Below are 17,565 nucleotides of genomic sequence, written 5' to 3' on the forward strand. Positions count from 1 at the left end.
CGCGGGTCCGGGGCCTCAGCGGGTGGCCCGGGCTGAGTCTGCTGCGTCTGCCCGTCCCCCTCGAGCCCACCGCGCGGGGCCCCCGGCCTGGCTGAGCCCGCCCCTCCCCCGTGCTGTGGGCGTCACACCATCCCACCCGCTGCCTGCGGTGCCGGTGGGCGCTGGGAAGCAACAGAAGCGCCTCCACCCCCGGCCCTGACCCCTGACACTCGCCCCCCTTGGGGAGTCCCTCTGGGACAGGGGCGTGCAGGGGTGAGGCGGACCTTCAGCTCGTGTGCCCGTCCCCGGAAGAGGGACGTGTGCCACCGGCCAGGAGTTTACACTCAATCTCCGGAAAATGAACGTGGCTTAGGAGCGGACAGGACACCAGAGGCCACCTGTTCCCTCCCCGGACGTTTGTCCCCCGTCTGCACGAAGACCACGCCCTTCTGCGTGGTGAACGCACTGTCCACGGCCACCGTGAGGAGGACAGTGGCACTGTCCACGGCCACCGTGAGGAGGACAGCCCGGTGGCCGTGCCCCCGATGGGCCGCCTGAGGTCACGGCCGCGTGGCGCAGGCCCGCCCCCGGGTCCCACACGCGGGTGCCGCTCGCATAACCTTCTTGAGATGACGGTGCAGTGCAGAGGAGAGACGGGGCCGGGAAGGACCCTCAGGTGGCGGGCGTGTGCCGAGGTGACCGGCCAGCGTCCCACTGGGACTGGACACGGTGTCCGCCATCGGGGGAAAGCGGGCGAGGGCGCGGGGCCTGGGCTCGGCCACTGCTCACGGCGACGAGTGAGGCTGCAACCGTGTGTCAATCAGTTGACGAGAAGGGCAGTGATTTTCATAAAACAACCCAACGTGCCCCGGTGCTGGGGGCCTGCAGGTCCCCGACAGGGAGCAGGACGCCCCTGCGGGCATGTTCTCGAGGTGGTGGGGCACCGGCCGGGCAGGAGCCGGGGGGCAGGGGGTGGGGGGTGGTGGGCGGAGGCCATGGGGTCAGGGAGCAACCGCCCGAGTTAGAGCAGGAGCCCGGCCCGGGTTACCAATTAACGGGCTCCGCTGGTTTTCCTTTAAATAACGCGGACGTACGTGGGGTGTGAGGGGGACTGTGAGGGAGCGAGTGGCAGGCATGGCGTGCGCCCTGGGCCCAGACCCACGCGGGGCCGACGGCGGGCACGAGAGGCCCAGCTGGGACAACAGGCTGCAGTACCTCCTGAGTTGCATCGGCTTCGCCGTGGGCCTGGGCAACATCTGGAGGTTCCCGTACCTGTGCCAGACGTACGGGGGAGGTGAGCCGTGGGCTGGGCCTCCGGGGGGGCATCCCGGCCCTCGAGGTCCAGTCCGAGGGCGTCTCGGCCTTACGGGACTCAGGGGTGCTTTCTGCACACCGCCCTCCCCCGAGTTCCCCTGAGGTTTGCAGGTGCGCGCTGGCCGGGCCGCCTACCCCCCGGCCTTTGCACGGCCAGACCGCCCTCATCTCTTCCCAAGTCCGAGGTGGTGTCAGGCAACCGCCCTGTCTCCCAGGGCCCTCGGGAGCTGACACGGAACGTCGCCCGGGCCAGGCTGGTCCTCTTCTGGGGTCCGACCTTGGGCCCCGTCTGGTTTCGGTGCCAGGTCAACTTGCCCTCAAGCCTCCTTCTGCACCTGTAAGACCCGAGGGCCCCCGACAGTCCCACGGGGCAATCTTCCCGGGTCCCCCAGGCGTCCGGTTGGCAATGTGGGGAGCGTCTCCTTCAGGGGAGATTCGTCGGCCCCCCCAGAAGAAATGGAAATCTGCACGGGTGACCCCACGCCGCCCTTTTCCGATGGGGAGTCGTCCTTCCCGCTTTCAAGGGCACACAGTGGCCCCCCTGGCAGCGGTAGGCAGACAGTGGTCAGGCCATGGTGGGGGAATGTGGGTGGGGGTCTCCGGGAGCCGCGTGGCCGGGCCACTGTCTGGCATGGCTTCCCTGTTTATGAGGATACTGCTTCTGGAAAGTTTATTAGTTTTGTTCTGATGACCAGAAGCTGGAAGAGACCTGTGTCCTGGAACCGCTGGCCCACGGGTGTTGGAGCGTCCATGGGGGCGGGGGCGGGCGGGCGCCTGAGAGTACAGGCTCCTTGGCACGGATCACGCAAAGCCCGGGGCGGAAGACCGGCTCGCTCCCTAGGCCCCCGTGCCGCCCCGTGCGCCGTGTCGAGCCCGCACAGGCGGGAGCCCGTTGGCTCAGCGCTGCGACGTGCCGGGACCGTCCAGGGACGTGCCTTCCGGAACCCTCATCGCCGCAGGCCATGCGCCGGGCTGCCTTCCCCGAGGGCTCGGGGTGTCTGAGTCCCCGGCACCCGGGCTCTAGGGGGTCCTGGTGTCTAAATGCTTCCTTTAGGCCCTATTTCCAGGTGAGAAAGCTCTCGGTGAAATGTCAGGAAGTACGTTTCAAAACTCCTACTTTTCCCGAACAAGGAACCCTCACGTGTGAGAATGCCCTGTTTTGTCTCACTTTGGCCACTACTGATTATTTCGATAAGAAGATGTAAGTGATAAGCAGATAACAGATCACATTTTTATTTTGCGCGAACTCACGCTCCTGAGGGTGGATACTTTCTCTCTCATTAGTGATCGTTCAGGTCTGTAAAGGGCAACAGCGTCACAGAATTGAGCAAAACCCTTGGGGGCACCCCCACGCGATTCTCTCACACCCACCCGGCTTCTTGGTGAGCGGTCAGCGCTTCCCAGCGAAAGGGACGTGGAACCCGCTAGTGGCCTCTTCGCGCACCTGCCGGGGTCTCGGGCTTCAGCCCAGGAACCCTTCTAACCGCGTCTGTCGCAACACAAGCGGGTGGGTCATCTCGTAAGCGGTCCAGGATTTCCGCACTGCCGCGTTCCGGACTTCCGTTTCCGGAGGCCCCATCCAGGCGACAGAACCTTGCCCGGAAAGTCGCACGGAATTAATTACTGCGGTTGGCCGTCCCGTAGGGAGAGTCGCCATGCTCCTCTCTTGCACTGGCTTCTGTATTGGCTGTTGACCTCCCACGTGACCTTTACGGCCGGGTCGTCAACGCGCACGAGACTCTCAGGGCTTCGCAGGCGTCGGGTGGGGTCTGGACTGCGTGGGGAAGGATTTCCCGCTGGCAACACCGCGTCAACCCTCCACACAGACAGCACATCACTCTCCTGTCTTCTCCTCTGTCCCCTGGCCGTTCTCTCCATCCTGATCTGCTGATTCTCAGCCGCGTGGGGCTCTGAACGCACGCGCCGTCTTTTCCTCCACCTGCTGAGCACGTGGCACGGGTGCACGTCGCCTCCGGCACCCTCGCGTGGTGATGGCACTGGTGATGCACGGGGCTCTCCCAGACGCCCCGCGTGGGCACGCGAAGTGTGGTCTCAGCGGCCCTGGAGACCGGCGGGGACGAGACGAGAACAGTTCCCGCTTCTCTCGAGCTCGGACGGCGGACGCGTGAGGGTGTTTTTGCCACACCAACCGGTTCTCCGAGACTCAGCAGAATTTAACCCATTTCCGCCGCATCTCCCTGAACTGAGCACAGACCCCTCAGGTCGAGGGCTCGGCCCACGGCACGGCCCCCAGCTCAGGATCGGACCTCAAGTGGCGGGTCCCCTACTGACCCACGGCTCTTACCTGACTTTGCTACAAACTCAGGGCTGCGCCCAGCCCCACGTCAGCTTCACAGAACTGAGGGGAGCAGTTCGCTACTGTTACCAGATTTTTATAAGGAACACGGCTCAGGAGCCGCCAGACGGAAGGCGTGCACGGGGCCAGGTGTGGGGGTGACAGAGCTCCGGGCACAGCCCCCTCCCAGCACCGCCCGTGTTCACCGGCCTGGAAGCTCTCCAAACCGCGTGGCTCGGGGTCTCGTGGACATTCCGCTCGGAGGCACAGCCCACCGAATCGCCAGCCTGGAGGTCTGGTGGGGCTCGAGTCCCACTCCTCGAAGCACATGCGTGGGTCCTCCTGGGACCGGCAGCCATCCCCCGACAGGCGCGGTCTTCACCTAAGCCGCGGTCGGCACGCTCTCTGGGTAGGGCTTGCACGCCCCTCACGCACCGAGATGCCCCCTCCTAACCGCACGGTCTCTGTAATCACAGACCTGCTCTGTTTCTTCTCCCCCAAGCACGGCAGACTCAGCTGCACCAGCTTAGCTACGAAGACAAGCTCCCCTCCCCACCCCTCCCCGGCCCTGCTCCTCGTAGGTGCTCCCTGCCTGCCGGACTGACCTCAGCCAGCACCTGAGGCCCCGCCCCTCCCCGCCCCCGGCCCTGTCCCCCCCCTCCCCGCCCCCCTGCCCCTAGGTACTCCCTGCCGGACTGACCTCAGCCAGCCCCTGAGGCTCTGTCCCCTCCCCACCCCCAGCCCTGTGCCCCCCCCCCGCCCCCACCCAAGTGCTCCCTGCCCGACTGACCTCAGCCAGCACCTGAGGCCCTGTCCCCTCCCCGCCCCTCCCCGGGTGGCCACTGAGGCCGAGTGTCCTCAGAATTGTACTTTCCTGACCCTCCACCTGTTCGCTGCTACATGGACGACCCCAGCAGGCACTGTTTTGCCCCAAACACTGGAGCCCCATGCAGAAGCTTATGTGGGCTGAGGGCTGTGTAGCCACGTAGCCCCGTCCGGGGCCCCAAGTCCGTGTCAAAACGTCTGATGGTGACACAAGAGAGGAGGGGGAGGCCGGCAGACGATGAGGGCAAGCCCGCGGCTCATGGGGGAGAGTCAGCCTCAGCCGAGCCAGGCAGACGCGGGGAGCACGGTCGCTGCCCTGCACCCATTTCGGCCAGTGTGGTTCCCTGGCGTTTCTGAGGCCCGGGCATGCAGGGGGGAGGGGTGGCTGTCAGTCCCGGAGCGTCTAAGGGCCAGGGTGTCCACGGACTGCGGTTACCTGGAAGAAAATGCGGCTCCCACCGTAGCGGGACCGGGACTCCCTCCCCCCGGCAGAATGAGAGCATCTCTGAGTCCAGCGGGACTCAGGGAACCGGCATCTCCCCACAGGAGCCCCCCCAGGCGACCAGGCCGGACCCCTCGGGGCTGCGGGCTCCAGGAGAGGCCGGGCGCCTCACTCCTCAACCCCGTGGCTTTTCCGCTCCTTCTACGGCTGGCTCACCGCGTGGAAAGGCGTAGCTCCCCCAGCCACCCCAGGGGGTGCTCTGCGGGGAGCCCGTGTGGGTCCCCTTGGAGGCCTCTGGAGCCCCCGCCCCACACCTCCCGGCGCCCGGACAGGGAGCAGGGGCCCCGCTCGGCCCAAGGCGTGGAGAGACAGGTCCCAGCCCGTACTCAGGCGGGACGTCACCGTGCTCCAGCGCTCCCCCAAGAGCACGGAGCAGCCCCACGTCACAGGAGGGCCCGTGACGGGGGTTCGGGGCGTCCCCGTAAGGACAAGACTGCCCTTTGTGGCGGGAAACCCTCCGCCACAGCGTCACGCGGCGGGACGTGTCGAGCAGCTGCAAACGGTGGCAGAACCAGGGCCCGACGTGCGGGCCCGGGTCCCCTCTCAGGAGGCCGCGGGCACCTCTCCCCGAGCCCGAGGCCCCACCGGGCAGACAGTGACCCTCCGGCGACCACTGTGTCTTCGCAGGGGCCTTCCTCATCCCCTACTTCGTCGCCCTGGTCCTCGAGGGAATCCCACTCTTCCACATCGAGCTGGCCATCGGCCAGCACCTGCGGACAGGCAGCGTCGGGGTGTGGAAGGCCGTGTCGCCCTACCTGGGCGGAGTGGGTAGGCTGCCCCCACCCCTGCCCCCGTCCCGTAGCGGTTGGGAGGGCGGGAGACCGCGGGTCCCGCGGGAGCCCCGTGTCAGCTCGTCACGCCAGACCACGCTTGCTGGCTTCGCACCCGCCCCAAAGATGCCCTGACGTGATGGGGACGTGACCAGGCAGGACGCGCACGTGGGTGGCGCCCCTGTGAAGCTAGCTCCAGTCACGGGCTGAGGTCGCCCATCCCAGGAGGCCGTTTTGTTCCCCCAAAGCCCAAGCGGGGACCCGAGTGCGGGGCGCCATGTGGGGTGAGCCCAGAGAGCGCGAGGAGGAGGCAGGCGGCAGGCTGTCCCCGGTCACGTGGGTGTGTGTCCCACAGGCGCCGAGCCCACACATCGTGGGAGCTCCCGAGTGTCCGGGGAGGCCCCGGGGTGCCTGTGAGGTGGGCGCTGCAGGGGGGGGTGCCGAGCGGCACCCCTGGGTCTGTGACACGACACCCCCTGCCGGGTGGCCACGGTGCCTCCTGAAGGCCTCCCCAGGAGGCCAGCGCAGCCAGAGGCAGGCCAGCGGCGGGGCGGGCAGCGGGAGGCCTTGGGGACGGCAGGGAGCAGGAGCGGGGTGGCCGGGACCCCGGCGAGGCGCTGACTGTCACCCGTCCGCAGGGCTGGGCTGCCTCACCGTGTCCTTTCTGGTCAGCCTGTACTACAACACCGTCCTGACGTGGGTGTTGTGGTATTTCCTCAACTCCTTCCAGAACCCGCTCCCCTGGGGCTCGTGCCCGCTGGACCTCAACCGCACAGGTAGTGCTGAGGGCTGGGAGGCTCAGTGCCCTGGCTCCCAGGGGCCCCGCACGGGCTCCCCGAAGCGTCACATTTGAAATCCCGTTCTCACCCCACTGACCCCGACCCCTGATGGACCCGGGGCCCCCAGGGACCCCTGTACTCACAGCACAGCTTCGTGCTTGCCCGGCGACGGGAGGGTGAGTGGCTGTCACCTCGGCTCTTGCTGACTTAAGTCCAGACCTGGGCCAAGCGCTCTGTCAGGGGACACTGTCAAAGCTGTCTTCCAGTTTGCTTGCCCAGCTGTGTCAACCCCCCTTCCCTTCCTGCCTCTGCTGATACTAACTTGAGTTCGGCGCGTTCTGAACAAGGCCCGCGTGGGCAGGGGGGGCGGGGGGCAAGTCTGGGCCCTGAAGCTGCCCGGGTCAGCCCTCTAGGCCTCGGCTGGACACCCTGGGCAGCAGAGGGCACGGGTCTCACCTGCCGTGCCTGGTGCTCAGCCAGCAGCCCCAGGACAATTATGTACGAACTGCACTCCCGGGGGGAGGCCTGCAGAGCCCGGATCCAGGCCCGAGCCCCGTGGCCAGCCCTTGACGGGCCCTCCCGGGTTCCAGGGTTCGAGGCAGAGTGCCAGGCCAGCAGCCCCGTGAGCTACTTCTGGTACCGGCGGACGCTGAACGTCACGGCCGACGTCAGCGACAGCGGCTCCATCCAGTGGCGGCTGCTGGCCTGCTTGGCCGCGTCCTGGGCCGTCGTGTACGTGTGTGTCATCAGAGGCATCGAATCCACGGGGAAGGTGAGCCCCTGGGGCGGACCCCACTGCCCAGCTCCCTTCCGCTCAGCGTCTGCTGGGCGGCTCTGCTGGGAGGGTGCAGATGTGAGGACCCCGTGCCGCCCTGTGAACGTGGCAGCTGTTGCCCCTTCTCCTTTTAACCTGTTCGGGTCTCTGTGCGTCAGTCGTGTTTCTTGTCGACACACCCGGTTCGGGTCTTGCTTTTTTTCCTGGGCTGGCAGTCCCTGCCCTTGTTTGGCTGTTCAGACCATCTGCGTTTGGTGCGACTCTGGATCTGGTCTCGGCCCGCCATCCTGCTTCCCGCGGGTCCCCTCCCTTCTCCGTCCCCGCCTCTCCCAGTCCCCGGGTATTTCTGGTGACGCCCGTCCACGTCCTGTGCCAGCTTCTCAGCGGCGACCGTTCAGTCTCGGGGATGGATTCAGGGCTCGGCCTTCGGTCCCTCTGGGAGCGATGCTGCCCACCGAGTGAGGCGGGGCCCTCGCTCCCGCTGCACTGCCTCCTCCGCCTTCCCCCGACTGGCGCACGTTTCACAAACACTGCTGCGAGCAGCGGGTGCGCGGCTGGCACATTTGTGTTCAACAGCGTACCGTCTTGTGGCGATAGTTACGTGGTTCCTGAGCAGAGAGGACCCGGGGGGCCCCGGGCCCGGGCCCACGAGCCCACCTCGGGCGCGCACCCTCTCTTCTCCGGGGGCGCGGACGGGCCCGGGGCTTCACGCATCCCCCCTCACAACGCCAGCGACGCGGCTCCCGGCACACAGCTGCGCCCTCTCACACAGATCCCGGTGTGTGCACGTGCCTGCACACTTACTGTCGGGTGTGAGCGTTATAGTTGCTCTCACGTGAGCATCTTCATGACTTAGAGGACCGGAATGACTGAATTAGACCAAAACAACCGTGAGGCCCAACGAGCCAGCCAGAAACTCCAAATGACCCTGCGGCAGACGCCCTAGAGAGGCACCCGGGCGACTCCCCAGTCAGTCTGTGCTCGGGAACTTGGGGGCGGTGGGGAGGGAAGACCGTCCGTCGTCTGTGGATTCCTTCTGTGTGGACCCCTGACCACACCTGACGGGGCCCTGGTCCTAGGCTGGGGAAAGGGGTGCGGGTGGGTGTGTGGTCCCTGCGAAGTGGCCACTTGTGGGCACCGGGGGGGGGGGGAGGGAGGCCCACCTGCCCCGTGGGGACCGTGCCCACCCACAGACACAAGGGCGTATGTGAACCCACGTGTGACCATCCCCGTGAGCCCCCAACCCTCAGAGACTGACTGGGGCCCACACCCCCAGGCCCCGGGCTGCTGCCCGCCTCCCCCCAGTCCGAATCCCGGATGAGAGACGGGAGCCTGGCCACTGAGGCGTTCACGTCACGTCTGCCTCTTAAAGGTTTTGTACCGAACAGATACCATTGCAAAGTCTAACGGTTTTTTTCTCTTAAGGCAATTTATTTCACAGCGCTGTTCCCTTACCTGGTCCTGACAATCTTCCTTATCAGAGGACTCAGCCTGCCCGGGGCGGTCGAAGGGTTAACGTACCTGTTCACGCCAGATGTAAGTTGGTCTGGACTGAAGTCTGGGCTCCTGGAAACACCTGAGCCAGAGCCCAGCCCAGCCCAGCTCACTGCATCCCCTGGCCATGTGCGTGGCCATGAGCCACAGGCCAGGGCACCCGGGGCCGTGTGGGGGTGAGGGCGGGGGGGATGCTATGGGGTCTCAGGGAGGAGGGTAGGGTCAGAGTGCAGGGAGCAGACGGAGGGCTTGGTTCGTGACGCGTGGACTTTGGTGCCTGAGGGGCGTTGCGGGCGGGGTTCAGAGGAGAAGCCGGCCGGGGCCCCGGACGTCCCACCCCTAGTGCCCAGACCCCCCACCTCCAAGGGCTTCTCCCGCTGCGTGCACCCCGCCAGGTGAAGGGCCGCAGCCCGCACCCTCCTGGACCACCCCACGCTCTGTGGGCCCCCGGCGTCCCCTGGGAGTTGCCGGGGGCTGCACAGGGCGTGGGCTCGGCCTGCCCGTCCCGTCCCCCGCAGCAGCAACACCAGGGAGCGCGTGCCCGTGGAGCTGCCGGGGCCCTTCGGTCGCTCAGAGCCCCCACATCTTCGAGGAGCAGAGGAAGCAGGCGTCTTGTCACTGGGACCTCAGCCCTGAGAGGCCTGTCGGCCGCGTTCTCAGAGCCCGTGTGTCCCACGCAGATGGGAGCCGTGGCTTTATTTAACATGTCCCGCTTGGGACCATCCGGGGCTGTGGGCTCCCCGCTCAGTGTGGCCTGTCTGCTGCACGACGGGGCCCCCCTGTCTTTCCAGGTGCGGATTCTCCAGAGCCCCCGCGTGTGGCTGGACGCAGCCACGCAGATATTCTTTTCCCTGTCCCTGGCCTTTGGAGGACACATCGCTTTTGCGAGTTACAACCCGCCCAGGTAGGGGCCGGACTCAGGGCGGGTTCCGGGCCTCCTGTCCCCAAGCTCCTGGGAGCAGCACAGAGCGCCCGCGTCGGGACACCCTGCGCAGGGGGAGGGTGAACTGCTGTGAACCTGTGATAAGAAGGGACTCGTGGGGATTCTACCAGTCACTCAGCCATCCCCTGAGGGCTGGGGGTTAGGGCCCCTACGGCAGCTTCTGGCGTGTTCCGGAGGAAGAGTGCCGGATAATCAATCCCAGGAACAAGGCTGACGCCAACGGGACCATGTATGTGTGCCAGGCACAAGGCCAGGAAAGCAGAAATCCAGTGTGTGTCAGCCTCCCTGGTCACTGCTCACTCTCCCACCTCGTGGGGGAGACCCGAGCTGCTCGGTCACTAACGCACCATCCGCCGCGTCGTAAACCAGGCCACCTCCACACGAACATGGTTCTACGCGGTGGTCAGAACCTCTCCCCTCAGAGGCGCAGGGGTGGGGATGCGGGTGGTGGGCCTGGGTGCTTCGCACGACTGCCCCTGACAAGTGACCGCCCAGCCTGCTCCAAGGGGCTCGGGTGCTCTCTCGCACGGAGACCGCCTCAGCAAGGCTGCTCCATGGTGCCCTGTGTCATCCTCGGCGACCTGTGCCCAGGCCTTGGGGGCAGGGTGGGGGCTGAGGGCTTTAGCCAATCCACAGCCCTGAGCTGGGGTGGGTGCGTGGCAGGGAGGCTTTTGGGGAGGGGGTTAGCAGGGAGGGGGTCAGCGGGGAGGTGTGGTCAGGGAGGGGGTCAGTGAGGAAGGGTCAGTGGGAGGGGTCAGCAGGGAGGTGTGGGCAGGGAGGGGGTCAGCGGGGAAGGGTCAGTGGGAGGGGTCAGCAGGGAGGTGTGGTCAGGGAGGGGTCAGTGGGGAGGGGTCAGTGGGAGGGATTAGCAGGGAGGTGTGGTCAGGGAGGGGTCAGTGGGGAAGGGTCACTGGGGAGGGGCTCAGTGGGGAGGTGTAGTCAGGGAGGGGTCAGTGGGGAGGAGTCAGTGGGAGGGATTAGCAGGGAGGTGTGGTCAGGGAGGGGTCAGTGAGGAAGGGTCAATGGGAAGGGGGTCAGCGGGGAGGTGTGGTCAGGGAGGGGTCAGCAGGGAGGGGTCAGTGGGGAAGGCTCAGTGGAAGGGATCAGTAGGGAGGTGTGGTCAGGGAGGAGTCAGCAGGGAGGTGTGGGCAGGGAAGGGGTCAGCAGGGAGGGGTCAGTGGGAGGGGTCAGCAGGGAGGTGTGGTCAGGGAGGGGGTCAATGGGGAAGGGTCAGTGGGGAGGGGCTCAGCGGGGAGGTGTGGTCAGGGAGGGGTCAGTAGGAGGGATTAGCAAGGAGGTGTGGTCAGGCAGGGGTCAGTGAGGAAGGGTCAATGGGAAGGGGGTCAGCAGGGAGGTGTGCCCAGGGAGGGGTCAGCAGGGAGGTGTGGTCATGGAGGGGGTCAGTGAAGAAGGGTCAGTGGGAGGGGTCAGCAGGGAGGTGTGGGCAGGGAGGGGGTCAGTGGGGAAGGGTCAGTGGGGAGGGTCTCAGCGGGGAGGTGTGGTCGGGGGGGGTCAGTGGGAGGGATTAGCAGGGAGGTGTGGTCAGGGAGGGGTCAGTGAGGAAGGGTCAATGGGAAGGGGGTCAGCAGGGAGGTGTGGTCAGGGAGGGGGTCAGTGGGGAAGGGGTCAGCAGGGAGGGGTCAGTGGGGAAGGCTCAGTGGAAGGGATCAGCAGGAAGGTATGGTCAGGGAGGAGTCAGCAGGGAGGTGTGGGCAGGGAGGGGTCAGTGGGAGGGGTCAGCAGGGAGGTGTGGTCAGGGAGGGGGTCAGTGGGGAAGGGTCAGTGGGGAGGGTCTCAGCGGGGAGGTGTGGTCGGGGGGGGGTCAGTGGGAGGGATTAGCAGGGAGGTGTGGTCAGGGAGGGGTCAGTGAGGAAGGGTCAATGGGAGGGGGTCAGCAGGGGGTGTGGTCAGGGAGGGGGTCAGCGGGGAGGGTTCTGAGCCAGTCCGGAGACCGTCGGGACAGCACCGGCACTCAGGGCCGCAGGCATACCAGCTCCGTGTGCGGCGGGGGGGGCTTGGGGGTGTGTGTGCGTAGTGGCCCAGAGCACAGTGGCACAGTGTGCCTGTGTCCGCCAGGAACAACTGTGAGAAGGACGCAGTGATCATCTCCCTGGTCAACAGCCTGACCTCCCTCTACGCGTCCATTGCTATGTTTTCCGTTCTGGGATTCAAGGCGGCCAACGACCATGGGCGTTGCCTGGACAGGTGAGCACGGTGCCCGTGGTGGCTCTGAGGGCGAGTTGTCCGCGGAGCACAGGGCCGCACACAACCACCCTTATATCCCTAGGGAGTGAGGTGGAGCGTCCCCAGAAGCCCGCGTCCACCCGCAGCCTGGAAGGTGACCTGATGTGGACGTGGGGTCTTTGGCAGATGTGGGTTAAGATGAGGTCATGCTGAGTGAGGACCTGACCCAGTGAGCGGGCTCCTCATGAGAGACAGGCAGGGGCATGCGTGTGTGCACACACGTGTGAACACGCACACTGGGCACACACGTGAACACGCACGCACACGCAGGAGGCCATGTGATGAGAGAGACAGGGGTTGGAGGGACGCCTGGGGCACCAGGGGCTGGAAGAGGCGGGAAGGACCCTCCCCTGGAGCCTCAGGACGTAGCGCAGCCCTGCCCACACCCCTACCTGGGACTTCCGGCCTCAGAGCTGGGGGAGGGTGAATGTTGCTTCGAGGCTGTCTGTGGCCATTTGCCACAACAGCCCAGGCCGTGGAGGCGGTCAGGATGGCCTCACATTTGGAGCTGCTGCATCGATGGCCCAGCTGCGCTAAGACGGCTGATTGTAGCTTGCAGACGGCGGTGGCTCGCCCGCCAGAACCCAGAGGGGAGCAGAGGCACACCCTGTACCAGCTGCCAAGCGCCCACAGCGCCCAGAGTGGCCCCATGACCAGGCCCCTGTCCACAGCGCCACCTGTTCTGACCACGCTCGGGCCACGCTGAGGGCGGAGGGGGAGACAGAGCAGCTGCGCCACGGGCAGCCTGAGCTTGGGCACAGCGGGGCGCGTGCACCCTGCGGAATGTTCCAGAGGCTGCAGCGCCCACACGGTGAACAGCGTGACCCCCAGTGGGGGACGGGGGGGGGGGTCAGTACTTCCAGCTGTTTCCACGGAGCACCGTGAACAAGTGTCGGTCCGTGGACACTGCCCAGGGTGGCGGCAGTGACTCCGGCAGGGCTGACGAGGCTCCCCTGTGCGCCCCGGCTCGGCCGCCTGGCACGTGGGACACCAGACAGCACTCGAGCGCCGCACTCGGGGCACATTTTAAATAGCAAATCACCGGCAAAGAGCACAAAAGCGCGATCACGACGGCACTGAGCGGACTGTGAAGGTGTTCGCGGAAGGCAGGGCGTCGGTGCAACTCTGGGCCCGGCCACTGCCAACCCCAGGAGCAGCACCGGTCCTAACGTCAGGGTCACGGACGCACACAGCAAGTGGGCAGATCGAAACGCCCGGGGACGCCCACCGACCTGTGCGTGAGCCGCCAGCCTTGAAGACCGGGAGCGTCTGACGGAGGCAGCAGGAGGCCGGAAAGCAGGGGCCCCGGTTCTTTCTGAAACACTTCCAGGGCGCCGCCCCGGGGCCCAGGTCGAGGAGGCCAGGGTGCTGCCACCACCCCACTGTGGCCCTCGGGGAGCGTCCCCGCAGGCCCGGTCCCTCAGCACCCCCCTGCGAGTGCTGCTGTCCTCCCGGGTGCTTCCGGGGTTCAGGGCGCCCAGCCCAGCGTGCGCCGGCCTGTGTCTCTGCAGAAACATCCTCCGGCTCATCAACGCGTTCGAGCTCCCGGACCAGAGCGTCGACAGGGACGACTATGCTGCCGTCCTCACGCACCTGAACGCCACCCAGCCCGAGAGGGTGGCCCGGCTCGGCCTGGAGACCTGCCGCCTGGAAGACTTTCTGGACAAGGTACCTGAGGGGCCGCAAGCCTTCTCCACAGGCCTGGCCCAGACCGGCCTGCGGGCTGTGGACAAAGGACACTGGGCCGACCCCGTGCCTCGGCCAGGCTTGGCTTCCAGAGCGCCTGTGGCCTCAGATGCAGTGTGTCTGGCCGGGGCAGCAGGCTGGGGTGGGCCGGCCCGGGACACCCGCTGCTGCTGGCGCACAGAGCCTGGGTCACGCGGGTGGGGCAGCAGGCTAGGGTGGGCCATCAGAAGGCGGGTTCTCCGGGCAGCTGACGGGCACCTGAGCCCGACGTCCCGGGGCCCGCGGTCACCCGCTGGCTGCGAGGTGTTAAAGGGGAAGAGGTTCTGTCCCCTCAGGGGCACAGCTGTGGCTGGTCCTGAGGCCAGAAAGGGTGGGGCCGCTGCTTTCCCCTTGGGGGGGGGTGTCGGTCACCACGGTGTGTCACCTGGGGCTTGCTGGCGCACGTGCATTGCAGAGCGCCTCCGGCACGGGGCTGGCCTTCATCATCTTCACGGAAGCCATCCTCCACATGCCGGGGGCCCCCGGCTGGGCCGTGCTCTTCTTTGGGATGTTGTTCACCTTGGGCCTGTCGTCCATGTTCGGGAACATGGAGAGCATCATTACGCCACTCCTGGATATGGGGGTCACGCACAGATTCGTCCCCAAGGAGGTCCTGACTGGTGAGTGGACGGGCCCATCCCCCGTCCTCCCACCCGCCGTCCCGATACCCTTCGTCCACGAAGGCTCTGGGGCTGTGGCCCGGTCCCGGGGGAAGGCTGGGTCTGGCTCGTCACCCCTCGGGGCCGGTCTCGGTGGCTCTCTCCCTGACCCAACAGCCCACGAGGGCCAGCACAGGAGAGCAGGGGGTCGGGCAGGCGCAGACCGGCAACCCCCCCCCCCGCCACCGACCGGCCCCAGCACTGCCCACCGACGCCAAGCCGCCATCCCGTGCCCTCCTGTCTCTGGCCGCGGCACAGGGCGGCGGCGGGAGGAGCGGGCGAGGAGAGGGGGCGCACGGGCCGGGGCGGGGGCCGCGGAGGCCGGGCGCCGCTCAGACCAGGGGGCCCCGTTCCCCCAGGGCTGGCCTGCCTGGTCTGCTTCCTCTCGGCGATCTGCTTCACGCTGCAGTCGGGAAACTACTGGCTGGAGATTTTCGACAACTATGCTGCGCCTCTGAACCTCATGGTCTTTGCGTTCTTTGAAGTGGTCGGGGTGGCTTACGTTTATGGGGTGCAGCGGTGAGTGAGCCGCCCCTCGGGGCCCCGCCCTCTGCGTCCGGGCATCGAGCAGCTGGTCTCCCGGGCAGCACAGGACGGGGCGGGACCGCCTGAGCCTCTCCCCAGAACAAACGGGGCGGCTCCCAGAGCTCCCAAGAAGCGCCCTGGGGGCCCTGCTCCCCCTGGCTGCGCGGCCTTCAACCTTCTGCGGGGGGGGGGGGGGGGGGCGGTGGTGGTGGCAAGATGGCTGGTCTGCAACCAGGCAGGGCGGGTTGCTAAGGTCCAAGGACAAGCGGACACTGAGGCAGTAGCAGGGCCGCACGGCCCTGCCCCCAACCCAGAGGCCTCTGAGAACGCCCCTCTCGGTCCTGCCCATCCTGCCCGCGTCGGCCCCCTGCACACCTGCGCTCACACCTGTCCCACTTGTGCTCACACTCGTACCCACACTCGTACTCACACCTGTCAGTCTCACCTGTCACACACCTGCTGCCCCAACCATAGCCCTGCTCAGATGGTCCCAGCAGTTGCGACCTCCGTCCTCGTTCCTCAAGGGGTCCCGGGAGGCCCTGCGTGCCAGGGCCTTCATCGCTGCTCTGTGGGGACAGGGGCCAGAGGTCTCGTCCCAAGGAGGGACGCTGGCCACCTAGAGAGGCAGGAGCGGGGCTGGCCCACAACGTGGGGAGACATAGTGAGCCCTGGGTACAACCAGCCGTGGGGTCTCAGGAGACACTGGGGGACCGCCACGCGTCCTGGGTCCTCGACCCCGCAGGCCCTGACGGGCACTAGGTCTGGCGTCTCCTGCCCTCCCACGGCCGGGGCCCGTCGGGGCTCCACTGCCCACACCGTCTCTCGGCAGCCGGAGCCTCCCTCAGGGGGAGCTCCACGGGGCCTGCCCGGGGCAACTTACTAGGGCCCGGGCCGGCCTCCTCCTTGGGGTCGGCAGAGGCTGGGAGGCCCCAGGAGGCCCGCCTGTCCAGCCCTCTCCCCCGGCCGGGCGACCTGATTGCTCGGACCTTTTCCACGCAGGCCTGGGGGGGTGGGGTGAGTCCCCGTCAGGACCCGAGAGTGCTGCCCCAGCTGGCGGTGGCTCAGAAAGTTCAGCGCGGAGGTGGGGGACGGCCCCGTGGGCCACATCTCAGTGGCCCTGTGAGTGAGCCCGAGCCCGGTGTCCCTGTGGCAGGTTCAGCGATGACATAGAGAGCATGACGGGGAGGCGGCCCGGCCTCTACTGGCAGGTGACCTGGAAGGTTGTCAGCCCGCTGCTACTGCTCACGATCTTTGTGGCCTACGTTGCCACCCTGGCCCGGACGCCGCTCAGCTACAAGGCCTGGGACACCCAATACGTACGTCCTCCGGGGGGCCTGGCCTGGCCCCTCCCCGGTGCTGCCCTACGTGGCCCTGTGGGCCGCCTTCGCCGAGACCCTAGGCCGCCGGAACTCCAGCGTCCCACGGGGCGTCAGAGCTGACTCTGGCAGGGGCCGTGGGCCCCGGTCAGTGGTGGGGGGACCAGAGCAACCCTCAGACCCTGGAGCGGCTCACGCAGGGACGTGGCCTTGAGCCACCCCTCGCACACACCTTGGGGCCGGCCCGCGGATGCCCACTCCTGGTCCGAGTTGAAGGAAGGCGTGCAGGATGCGTGTCACTGAGCTGCCACCAAGCCGCGTGACAACAGGAGCATAGGTCACTCCCTGGGGCCAGCCCTTGTCCCCCGGGCTGCACTCGGAGCTGTGACGCCCTGACCGGCCACCACCTCTGGCCCCTCAAAACTTGGTCTGTGCTGCAGTGTCTTCTCCCCAGTGTGACATTGCCAGGCACTGCAGAAGGAGCAGTGGCACATTTCTCAAGAATTTTCACGAATTTTGCCCTATCAGATTCACACACTAGTGTCTCACGTTGGCCTCAAAAGCGGTGCCTGAAGTCAGGTGGGCGGTGTTGCCCCGCCTTACAGAGAAGGGGGCGGGGGGCACAGGGTCCGCCCATGTCCAGCAGGTCAGGCTGGAGCAGCCCCTCAGGCCGGTGGGAGGCTCTCTGCAGGGCACGGTGTCCCGAACCCCAGACCCCCAATCCCCACAAGGCTTCAGGGCCCCATACCGCCCCCCCTCCCCTGGAGGAGAGGCAGGGTGAGGCCGCCCCACACCGCTCAGTCACCGTGGCCGCGTGTCCCTCTAGGTGTGGTTCCCGTCGCGGCAGGAGAAGTCCTACCCGGGCTGGGTGCAGGCCGCCTGTGTCCTCCTGTGCTTCCTGCCTATACTGTGGGTCCCGGCCGTGGCACTGGCCCAGCTGCTCGCTGCACACAGACGGAAGAAGGACACCGGGCGGGACAGGTGCCCGAAGCTGTAGGGTGGAGGGGCCTGCTGAGGGCTGGGCGGGGGGTGGCCGGGAGGGCCAGCCCGTGTGCCACGTGCCGACATTACACCTGCCCCGATCCTGAGGCCTGTGGTTGCTGCTTCCCAACACCGTCGCGCTCCCCAGACCCTGCTCCGGGTACAGCCTGCCTCCATCCCCGTGGTCCACACTGTCCTCCAGATGGGAGAGAGCCTGGTGTCCAGCTCCTGGGGCCCTGCCACCTGGGTGGCCAGACGCTGAGCCCAGCAGGTGCATCCACGGGCAGAAGGACGGGCGGGGGTGGGGGGGGGCGGTGCTGTGCAGACATCTCAGGGCCTGTGCAGCCGAGGGCCTGGCACCGTAAGAGTTGAAGGAGCCTGAAGGGTGACCTCCGAGGAAAAGTGGAGGCTGTCCCCATGGTGAGCTTGAAGCGAAGC

The 17,565-nt window shown here is 67.0% G+C and overlaps 1 protein-coding gene across 3 annotated transcripts; it reads left to right on the forward strand.

Moving 5' to 3' along the window:
* Positions 1–1,080: 1,080 nt before the first annotated feature.
* SLC6A18 (solute carrier family 6 member 18) lies at positions 1,081–17,213 on the forward strand. Of its 3 annotated transcripts, XM_019450858.2 has the most exons (13): positions 1,084–1,273; positions 5,544–5,684; positions 6,325–6,462; positions 7,056–7,237; positions 8,666–8,776; positions 9,526–9,638; positions 11,754–11,882; positions 13,433–13,589; positions 14,062–14,266; positions 14,665–14,824; positions 15,984–16,146; positions 16,675–16,725; positions 16,973–17,035. In XM_019450858.2, the coding sequence occupies exons 1-12, from the start codon at positions 1,114–1,116 to the stop codon at positions 16,717–16,719; spliced, it is 1,704 nt and encodes a 567-aa protein (XP_019306403.2). In that variant the 5' UTR covers positions 1,084–1,113; the 3' UTR covers positions 16,720–16,725; positions 16,973–17,035. The 3 variants fall into 3 exon arrangements, with proteins under 3 accessions (XP_053762823.1, XP_019306402.2, XP_019306403.2); XM_053906848.1 differs by lacking the exon at positions 16,675–16,725 and having other exon boundaries at positions 1,081–1,273; positions 6,942–7,237; positions 16,973–17,213; XM_019450857.2 differs by lacking the exon at positions 16,675–16,725 and having other exon boundaries at positions 1,083–1,273; positions 16,973–17,213.
* Positions 17,214–17,565: the final 352 nt, after the last annotated feature.

Source organism: Panthera pardus, unplaced genomic scaffold (assembly GCF_024362965.1).
Source record: "Panthera pardus isolate Hobbes unplaced genomic scaffold, ASM2436296v1 HiC_scaffold_2, whole genome shotgun sequence".
In the NCBI taxonomy this organism is placed as follows: Eukaryota; Metazoa; Chordata; class Mammalia; order Carnivora; family Felidae; genus Panthera; species Panthera pardus.

Bases quoted from the DNA above. Each gene is read 5' to 3' on its own strand.
- SLC6A18 (XM_053906848.1), top strand. From the start codon at position 1,114: ATGGCGTGCGCCCTGGGCCCAGACCCACGCGGGGCCGACGGCGGGCAC. The intron at 1,274-5,543 runs GTGAGCCGTGGG...GTGTCTTCGCAG, and splicing joins GTGCCAGACGTACGGGGGAG to GGGCCTTCCTCATCCCCTAC. The intron at 8,777-9,525 runs GTAAGTTGGTCT...CTGTCTTTCCAG, and splicing joins CGTACCTGTTCACGCCAGAT to GTGCGGATTCTCCAGAGCCC.